This window comes from Planococcus citri, chromosome 2 (genome assembly GCF_950023065.1).
Source record: "Planococcus citri chromosome 2, ihPlaCitr1.1, whole genome shotgun sequence".
Taxonomy (NCBI): domain Eukaryota; kingdom Metazoa; phylum Arthropoda; class Insecta; order Hemiptera; family Pseudococcidae; genus Planococcus; species Planococcus citri.
The window spans coordinates 68,508,844-68,519,455 of record NC_088678.1 but is presented as its reverse complement, the minus strand read 5'-3'; the positions used below and the strand labels follow the sequence as shown (position 1 = coordinate 68,519,455).

Here is a 10,612-nt window from a genome sequence, read left to right as displayed (position 1 = left end):
ATTGTTGAAAATTACCGAAAATCAATCAAATATTTTAAAAATTGAATGATAATTTGTCAAAGTGTAATTGAAATTATTGTTAAATAGATTTTACAATTGAAAATTACTATGAAAAAATCATCATTATTTGAGCAAAATTTTGCAACACTTCCTTGAAAAAATCATTAAAATGTCGCAAAAAACGGTCAAAAATATTCAGAATATCGCAAAAATCCGAATGTACGAGATGTCGATCATTTTACATCATCATTTCTACTGAAATGAGAAGCTACTTCAATTTCAAGAGAGTGCATTTTGAAAACTAATCGTTTCAGGATAAAATTGCGTGGGACAAAAGTTATAGAGAATTAAGAAAGTCATCAGATTTTTGCCAAGGCACACAGTTTGTCGAATGTATGGAAAAAACTAAAAAAATGAAAAATTGGACCATTTTTACTCAAATGATCTTTTGGGAAAGTTTTTGTCTGTGGGAGGGGGGGGGGGGTTCGAACACGTTGAAAAAACTTTCGAATAGCGCAAAAGTACATACATGTAGATTATACAAGTCTCACTTATACCTCAATATTATTCATCAAACTTATTCATCAGCTCAATTACAACATAGCTATGTACAACCCATGTCACACAAAAAAATGTTCAAAAAACTCCAACACTCTCTCCGGCTCCTTCAATAATTATTACCCAACACCCCGCGCTTATTAACGGTTCACCGTCAAATTATCCATATGGTATGGCTGTTAATACCTTTAACGAATCGTTTACCAATTGATGAAGAAGAATATACAATATATTCAACATGAATATGCAAATCACCTCAGCCCGAAGTGATCCAACTGTATCAACGCGGGCGCGCTATTTAACAACGCAAACACATTCGCAAATACCACTGACACGGTTACCCTTCTCTTTCCCCGTACGTTGGTTCGGGCTCGGGCGCCACTGTAAACCTTTTTTTTTTCCTTCTTGTGACATTTTAGCATACTGTAACAGTAGTGTAACGTAACAACTACTCGTAACAGCCGCAGTTAGAGACTGATGGTTTTAAAAAAAGTTGCAGCCGCGAGTATTGGAAGATGGATATCTGGCGTGGATAAATTTTGATTCTTATTTCGTTTCGTCAAGGTTACTATAAGATTTTCATCTCGTTTTTCAACAACTTTAATCATCGTTTAAGTCATTTTCAACGACGACAGGATTAAACTTTACGCCGATTTCTATCTAGTCGGGATTTAAACTTTGTTCGCTCTCGGCTTATGTTCTTTTCCGTCGAATTCGATGCGTGCTATATTAAGCATAGGCCTATAGTCGGAAAGCTTCGACGCCTAGGAGCTTTTCGGAGGTTTGGTTCGTTTTTTTTCTCGTTTGGGTGAAAGGGTAGAGGGCAGGTGTTTGGTCTTGCAAGGAGCATTCGTGTGTATTGCAACGAGCCTACTCTTTTTATGTATATTATATTACTGCGAGTAAAATCTATAAGAGTCGTTACAAGGTTTTCTTAGATCTTTTACATAATGCTGTCTGCGACAGTTTTTGAAGTTTACTGAAGGGTCGAGCGAAATAGATATTTGAAATCGGCCCCCATTTAAATTTTCTTTTTAATAACTTCAAATAATGTCCCTTGAAAAGAAAAAGTTCCCCAGGAATTTTTGACTTCTTACCCTCCAATCCTTCCTGTGTTTTTGGTCATTTTATTCCTTTGAAGAAAAATTTGTGTTCTTGGTCACAAAGTTATGTCTCCTAAAGGGAATTTACAATGGTTATTTGTATTTTTTCACCATTTTCAGTTGACGTTTTTTTAAAGTTTTTTTTACAATTTGAAATTTCCAAGCGTGGAAACCCCATGCAAAGCAAAGAGATGATACTTTTTAAAAAATATCAAAAAATTTGGGATTTCCAGGGGAGGAGCTGAGGTCTCTTTGAGCATCCGTGTAAGGTCAACATCACACCTGAGAGTAATTTTGATCCGTTGGAGCCTACTTCGAGAAATGAGAAAAGGGGGAGGGGGTTCAAGGGCCTCAAATTTTTTTAAATTATGAAAATTTGCCCAATTCAAGACTTTCGTTGACTGAAAAATTGAAATGAATATTCTTATTGCTATTTGGGCTACGAAAGACATGTTTCTCACGGGGAGAGGGTTAATGCCCCCAAAAATTTTGAAAATTAGTGTTTTTGCACCTTTTGGTATCGACTTTTTCGATCTTACTGCCGAAAAATGATTGAAAAATGGAAATGTTGAGCCAAATATTAAAAATTTTCAAAAGTCAGTGTCTCTAAAAGTTGATGAATGTTCATTGTCTTATTAGTTTTTAAAAATCTGGCATAATGTCAAAAAGTCAGCTGAATTTTTTTCTTGTTTTTAAAAGTCAGCTTCACACAGATCAGCGTCTCGGAGATGGTATTCAGGGTGTCTAACACTCCTATTTATCCTATAAAAGTCTTTTTTTTTGGCCTATGACACCTTTTTGTCCTTTTAGTGTCCTTTTTTTTCAACAATTTTATCCAAAAGTCCTTTTTTTTCAAAATGACTTTTTTCAAATTTTCAATTTTTTCCCCTTTTTTCCGGAATTTTGAACTTGTAGAAGAGGGCTCATTTGTCGACTTTTTTAGTACTTGAATCACACATTTTTGTGAGCTTCTGCCCTCGCTTCGCTCGGGCTATTTGCTCTTCTTTTTCCATGTAAGTGACTTATTGTTGAAATTCAAGAAATGTTCAAAGTTTGAATCAGAAAAATAAACTCCTCCTTCCCTACAGATTTTTTTTACTTCTCAGCAAAACATGAAATTTTGAAATCAAAACTTTTGGACTTGCTTCACTCGGGTTTGTTTGCTTTCTTTTTTCAAGTTTGAATTTTTTCTTTTTCTTCTTTTTTTTAAATTGAGGTGTTGTATCATCAATTCATTATTTAACATTTTAGGATTTTGTAGCAAAATATAGGCAGCTTATTACACAAAAAAACATCGTTTTCATACCTCTCAAAATGCTGAATTTTTAAAGCTTTTGCCCTCGCTTCGCTCGGGCCCGTTAGCCTTTCTTTTTCCAGTTTTAAATTTTCAAAAAAAAATCATAATTCAAATTTTAAAATTTTGAAGCAAAACACGAATAATTTGTCACACATACAAACATCGTTTTTTGTATCTCTCGAACTCCAAATGATGATTTTAGAGGACTTCTGCCCTCGCTTGCACGGGTCCGGTAGCTTTTCTTTTTCAGATTTCAAATTTTCAAAAAAAATAATTACCTATTCGAATTTCAAAATTTTTAAGCAAAGTGATGTATGTACTAAGTACTTAGTAACTCATCACACAAGATAACATAATTTTTTGTATCTCCCAAAATACCTTCTAATTTTTGAGAGCTTTCGCCCTCGCTTCGCCAGGGCCAGTTTGTTTCTCTTTTCCTTAATTAATAATAAATTCCGAACTTGAAGGAGAAATCTCGCCCGTCCCCTCCCCTCTTAAAAATTCCCAAGTGTTCAAAAACTGTCCTGTTAAAAGTCTTGCTAAAATTCCTTTGGCTAAAAACTTGAATTAAAATTTTGAACCTGCCACCTTGAAAAAAATGTTGACCCCCCCCCCACACCTCAAAAATTCCATAAGTGCTCGAAAAATGACCTGCTGAAAGTCCTACTAAAAGTCCTTTCTAAGTCTTTTTTTTTTCATTTTGAAATTTTGTTAGACACCCTGGTATTAAAATTCAAGAGGTTGACGATCATTTGACCCAAATTTTTTATAAATGATAAAAATTTGCCTAATTGCATTTTTACTGTCACTGTAAAAAAAACTGTTTTTTTTTTCTCTAAAAAGTGGCGCATTTTAGTTTTATCTGGGTTTATGTTTGAAAATTTAAATTTGAATGATGAAAAAACCATGAAAATGTGATTCAAAAGTGAAGGGAAAATATCGCGAAATATCCCCCCCCCCACCACCCTCAGAAGACGTAACTTTGTGCTACAGAAAATGAACATTTTTTCCAGGTTGGAATGGTTCTAAAAATAAACCTGTATTTTCGAAATTGGTTTGGAAAAATGTAATTTTTAAGGTCCTCGAGGTGGTTCAAAAGTTTAAATTATGCATAATTTTTGTTCCAATATACACTCACTCTTGCTGGAATAATACTCAAATTGAGCCATATTTTCTAAATTACACTTTGAAGTTTGAATGTACCTATAGTGAAAAATAATGTGTGCTGAGGTGCTGAGTATTTAAATGAATACCTATTGGTGGTTCTTTACAGAATACACTTAGAACTGACAAGGGGAACCCCCCCACGTGATAATCTCCAATTGGAATGGAATTTAGACTGGTGGAAAGAGCACCTAAACAACCCCCCCCCCCTCCCACCAATTTTCAGTCGCTCAAGTTTATCTCTCGATTTTTGGCAAAAGTTTCAAGTTTTGTTTACTTACCTATCCAGTAAAAGACAAGAAATACGAGGTATTTTTCGAACAAAACAAGCATTCTCATTTAAAAAACATCCTACCTCATCCCTTCAACACGTTGCGTTGTCTGCTTTAGGTATACCCGCACTTTCTTTTCAACTCGTTGAGAAAAGATTCCAAAAATACTTGTAGTTCAATTGAAATGCTGGGTATAAAATGAACATTTTTTTCTTCTAATAATCATCGATCTTAACATCAGACAATTTTTTAGTTAATCTAAGTACCTATAAGTAAATGTTTTTTGAAAAAAAAATACGACGAGAGTGAAAAAAATCACTCCCTATTTCAGTAGAATTTTTGAAAAAATAATATGAAAAAATAAACTTGGCGAGGATGAAAATTTTTTAGAAAATTTTTGAAATCCTTCTGATGTGAATTAATTACTGGAAGAAACTGAGTCTAAAACTCTCATAACAAAACTTTCTAGTGCTTAAATTGCAATTTTTCGATTTTCGAGGAATTTTCGAAAATCCAAAATTGACCATTTCCGGCGATTCGTGTTTTAAAAACGGTGAAAATAAGACGTGAAATTGATGTCAAATTTTCTCAACTGTAAATCTTACCATTTCAATCATTTTTGAAGCCTCGAACGCAATTTCCAATTTCTTCGGTATTTTATAGAATTTCTCCAGAAAGTCTGAAAATTAATTTGAGCAGCAGAAAATCGAGTTGAGAGGATTTCCAGACGAACACCTCGAATTATGGTTTTTTACCAATATTGAGGAAAAAATTCAAAAAATCGAAAATTTTCCATTAGTGAAGAAATTTTCAAAATTTACTCGAATGACTTTCAGCATCTTGTCTAGTATCACCCCCCCCCCCCCGCCCCAATAATCGATTGCGCCATTTTGGACGATTCTGAAACCTCCAGCACAATTTTCGGTTTCTCCAAAATTTTAAAATATCGAATATGACGTCAGATTTTTCCAACGAGGTAAAAAAAAAATGGCCCAAGGCAAATCGGTGATTGAAAATACGAGTAAAATTTAATTAAAAAGCCTGAGTTTTGTGGAAAACTTGAAAATTAAGTGGACAAAAGATCAATATTTTTCGTAATTTTTAGACTACGAGAGTCGCTAAACTGTCAATAAGACTGTTTGATTCGTAATTTTTTCCCATTTTCTGAGTGAAATAGCTTTACCTGTGTACTCAAAACTTGAAATTTTCGCCAAAAACCAAAAAATGAACTCGAGCTGCAGGTGAAAATTAGGTTCAAATGGGTATTTTTTGAAGTCCTCTTTCCACCAGTTCAAGTTTCATATCATGTGGGCTGTGGGGCTTCGTTTCCTTATGAACAGTAGCGATTCAAAGAACTCCAAAATCTATCGCCTAATAGTAAGTAAGATTTCGCCGTGTGAATGGTAGCGTTCGGCGGTCACTGTATTGTAGATAGATACAGAAAGGTTGCAGTCGTGAGATTCCGAGGGACTATAGTGTGTTGTACGGAACAGTCGAAGCGTGTTCAGTGCGTGCTGGCGAGAAGCGGCGTGCCGTTGCCTTGACTACTCGTGTTTACTATAGTTTCCCCTCCGAAGACAGCTGACTGCTGGGAGGTGCTTGGAAAAGCACCAATGGCAGGTCTTTTTCTCGTCTACGTCACTAGTCGGCTACAATAGTAGTTTGTTCGCCAATCCGGTGTGTTTGGCCGGGAGGGAGGTGAACGAGTGAGTTAGGAACTCGGCTCGCTAGTGTAGTTAGTCTACAAGGCAGTAGTTGCAAGTTGCTTCGACATGCATAACACATGAGTTCTACAATCGGTTTTCGATGTTTACAATTCAGATCATAGTGTCGTATAAGTGCGCGAGGGGGTGATTATTTTTTTTCGCGAATTTGGTTTAGTTTTTTTTTTTTTTAATTGCTCTTATGTCGCCCGCCGCACTGAGTTGTAAATGCGTTAATTATCGTAATAATAATATTGTCGGCGTTAAATAGGTGTTTTTTTTTTTTTTTAAATTTGAGACGCGGCCGATTTGTATTATAGAGGCAGATTTTTTCGGCGCGAGAATTTGCGATATAATTTGTTCGTGTTTTTTTTGTTGGTTTTTAGTACTTAAGATTTGGTTTGTTGAAAATTCGGTCGGTATTGTGGATCAAACGCGTGAAATATTGTGGTGTCGCGCGAGGTGGACGACGCAATGGCTTTGGCGACAACCGCGTCGTACATGCCGTCGGTCAGTTCAGCGGTGTCGTCCGATTTGGACGGAAACGTGCTCGGCGGTATGAATATAGTTAATGTGAACGCGTCCATAGGCGGATACCATACTAGTCCGTCGCCCCGATCTATCGCCGATAACGAGATGAAGTACCTGTCGAGCGGCCAACACCATCACCATCACCATCATCATCACCAGCTGCCTTCGTCGCCGTCGCCCAACGGTCATCCGGTGCCTTTGCCGACGACGCATAATCCGTGGCTGAGCGTCCAGCACGGGGCCCCCGACTGGTCGATGGCCGGTCTGCACGGACACCATTCGCATCACCATCATCCGCACCAGACGAGCTTGGAGATCGCCAAGCATCCGGATATGCATCGAGGGCCTCCGTCGCACCAACAGACGGGCACAGCTTCGCCGCATCCTTGGCATATGCCTACCGCTCATTACGGCCTGTCGACGAATAACGGCGCCGCGTCGCCGCTCCAGCATCATAGCGCTTATCACGCGATGAACGGACTGCTAACGCATCACCATCAGACCAGTCCGCAGCTGCATCCTACGCTTAGAGATATGCAAAATCATAGTCCTTCGTATCCGTCAAGTCAGCATCCCGATGTGCCATCCGGCGGCGAAGAAGACGCTCCTACCTCCGATGATCTCGAAGCTTTCGCCAAGCAATTCAAACAGCGAAGGATTAAGCTAGGCTTCACCCAGGCCGACGTCGGCCTGGCCCTAGGTACCTTGTACGGTAACGTTTTCTCGCAGACTACCATTTGTAGATTCGAAGCGCTTCAACTAAGCTTTAAAAATATGTGTAAGCTGAAACCGCTGCTGCAGAAGTGGCTCGAAGAGGCCGACTCCACCACCGGATCGCCGACCAGTATCGATAAAATCGCAGCGCAGGGTCGTAAACGTAAAAAACGCACCTCGATCGAGGTGTCGGTCAAAGGCGCCCTCGAGCAGCATTTCCACAAACAACCCAAACCATCGGCTCAGGAGATCACCTCGCTGGCCGACAGCTTACAGCTCGAGAAGGAGGTAGTCAGGGTATGGTTCTGCAATCGAAGGCAGAAAGAGAAACGAATGACGCCTCCGAATACCCTGGGAGGACCTCCCGACGGCATGATGGACGGTACGTTACCTCCCGGAGGTCCGCACGGACTTCATCACGGATACCATCACCAAGATATGCACGGATCTCCTATGGGTCATCATTCGTCTTCGCATAGTCCTACGCCCCTGCTCAGTCCTCAGACGATGGCGCCGCATCATTCGCTCGCGGCTCATTAACGTTTAGCCCAGTGGGATGTTGAACACTCCAGAACTATCTCCAAGATGCAAGAAGAATTGAATTATTTATGAAAATATTGCCTATCTTAGGTAATACTTTTCTTCTTCTCAACATCGCATCTCATATACCATCTAATAACGATATCATGATACGAAATCAACGCATGATTGCTGATTGCTGAAACGCTGAGCCGAGAGATGTGTGAAAATGACATCTCCAGCCAAATTGGCTTGAGCATCGGTGACGACCACTACCAGTAGTCGATACGCCAATTTATACAATACCAGATTCGATTCGATCGTCGATTTTTCATCATCTACGCGATACCAAACGTAGATTCGACCAACATCGCAATTTTGCAGTACAAATTTCGTGTCATTTCATCGTATAGGAATTAAAAACTACCATCTTTTTTTAATATCCAAGGAGTTGTTTTGGAAATCTACTAAACGTGTTTCAATTTCCCACTGTAGGGCTTTACTTATCGAAAAATTTCACTTTGAAAAAAAAAACTTGTATAAATTTTTATTCGGCCTTTCCCGGCCTGACTTAACTGTGGTAATTTGTTTTTACGATTTTTTTTCTTTCTTTTTTTTTCGCCCCTATTTTTTTTCTTTTTTTTGTATAATGTTTCGTATATAAAATTGTACATTGAACAAATTGTAAAGTAACTGTTATTATGGGAATTACGTTGTTTTTTTCTCGTATTTTTTTTTCTTTTTTTTAGTTATGTGGCCCGTATTATGGTTAGGTTTTTGTTTCCGTTTTTTTTTCAATATGTAAATCTTTTTTTTTCTTTTTTTTTTTGGTTAGATTTAAGAATTTTTTTTTTCGATTTTTTTGACCTAAAATTGGTTATGTCGCGTTTGATTCTCGTCGTGATTCGTTTCGCGCGTCCCCCTTGTCCCATTTTTCTCTGTCTGTATTTTTTTTTTTTTTCGGTTTAACAACGACTTTGGAAAAAATAACATACCTTTAAAGTAAACAAAAGTAGAGGCACGTTGGGCTGCTTCTGCAAGTGTGGGAATGTAAAACCTGCGAAAAAAAGGAAGGAATTGTTAGCTGTAGAGCTACACGATGTCGTTGTGTACCTATAAAAATACGTATATACGAGCTGGCGAGCAAATAATGAAAGATTCGGACCACATATGGGTTCGAGAAATGAAAAAAAAAATAACATCGAGACCTACATTATTAGTACACTGCATCTCAGCGAGAGCATCGACCAAATTGAAAGAAAAAAAAAACAAGGCAAAGGCGGTTTTGATTTTTCAACTGTTCATCGTTCGGTGTATTAATGTATGCAACTTTATATACATATTATGAGGCGGCATTGTTATCGCGACGATGGATAAATAAACTGCAACGATGATTTAAAAGGCTGACGGATTGATTTTTCATCTCTCTCGATTGGCAGAATAACTATACGTCTACGTGTTTTGCATGCCCTTCGATGATGGTCGAGATCTCAATGGACACGACGACAACGGTCCAGAGCCTGGCTTTTGCGAGTTTACTCTAAGGTAAGAGAATTTTTTGCCTTATTTTACCTATTTGCTCGCTCGTATACGTATATTAGGGGCCCTCCCTTATGTGCCTGGTCTATAATGAGAAAAATATATTTGCGCGACTTGAACCCACCGAATCATGACCAATTTTTTGCTTATTGTTGTGTGAGTCACAATGTGACCGATTTACGTTTTTTTTTCTTTTTATTTTTCTTTTTTTTTTTTTGTTCTCTGTTGATTTGTTATGTTTTGTTTCTTAGTTTTATCGCCTCTTTGAGAATTTTTTTTTCTCCTTTTTATTCTTGTTTAATAATGGTCGAGTATTTATGACTAAAAAGTAATTCCCGCGCCAATTTTTATGTCCGCATGTGTAAAGAGAGTATTTACCTGGTACACGTTAAGTTGTGAAAATAGAGTATAAACTTACGATATATATGACGATTTTTTTTTCCTTTCTTAAATGTAAAGTTTTATTTAAAGAATAGTGATACCAACGCTGTGATTAAATTAGTCATATAGAAGAAAACGTATAAAATTTAATAAATAATTTGCAAAATTTTATACCGCTTTTGTGAGTTTATTTTTTAATCGAAAAAAGGCGTGAAAGGGTGGAGAAGAAGATAGGGGTTTATTTTGTGGAGAAATCGGTTTATCGAAGAAGGTGTAATGATCTGAGCTTCGAGTATCTCAAGTTGCTCGATGAATTTTTTTTTCGTTGTGTTCGGTATTTTATATTTTTTATTGTAATGATTTTTGGATTTTGGAATTTTTCAAGTTGTGAAAATGTGTCAAATTTTAGTGCGAAAAAATATGTCAAAAATTTGAAAAAATGTGGCTCCCTTTTTCGAGCAAAAATTTTGAAAATTTGATACCTCTTTGAAAAAAAAATCCAAATCGTCGACGTTGCTTTTTCTTTAACGTTGAAAAAAAAAATTCGCTCACTTTGTCGAAAATTAAATAAATCCACCATGTTGAAAATTTCGCTACGTTTTTCGCGCCAATAAAATCGCTTGTTTCGTTTCAACAAAAAAAAAATTGTTTACAACGCGAAAAAGTCGTTTGAAAAAATCCTTCCATTTTTCATTGGTTGTATTTTTATCTAGTGAGCTTATACATGAAACCACGATAATGGAAAATTCCACCAGAGGAAAATCGTGTACTTTTACTCGATTCGTCAATTTTTTTGCGGTATTTTTCCATCGAAAGTTCGAGTTTATGGAA

General features: G+C 37.3%; 1 protein-coding gene across 3 annotated transcripts in view; it reads left to right on the top strand.

The window, feature by feature from the left end:
• The first annotated feature begins 6,068 nt into the window (after positions 1-6,068).
• vvl (ventral veins lacking) overlaps positions 6,069-10,612 on the top strand; it is a 414,462-nt gene continuing 409,918 nt past the window's right edge. For 2 of the 3 annotated variants that reach the window (XR_010557171.1, XR_010557170.1), the window contains exon 1: positions 6,069-9,406. Coding sequence is in view for 1 of the 3 variants with exons in the window: in XM_065352597.1 (XP_065208669.1) it covers positions 6,572-7,882 (1,311 nt within the window). In the remaining 2 variants the exon portion in view is untranslated. Of the gene's footprint in view, positions 9,953-10,612 lie in introns of those variants that run through there. The other variant, XM_065352597.1, reaches the window with a different exon arrangement.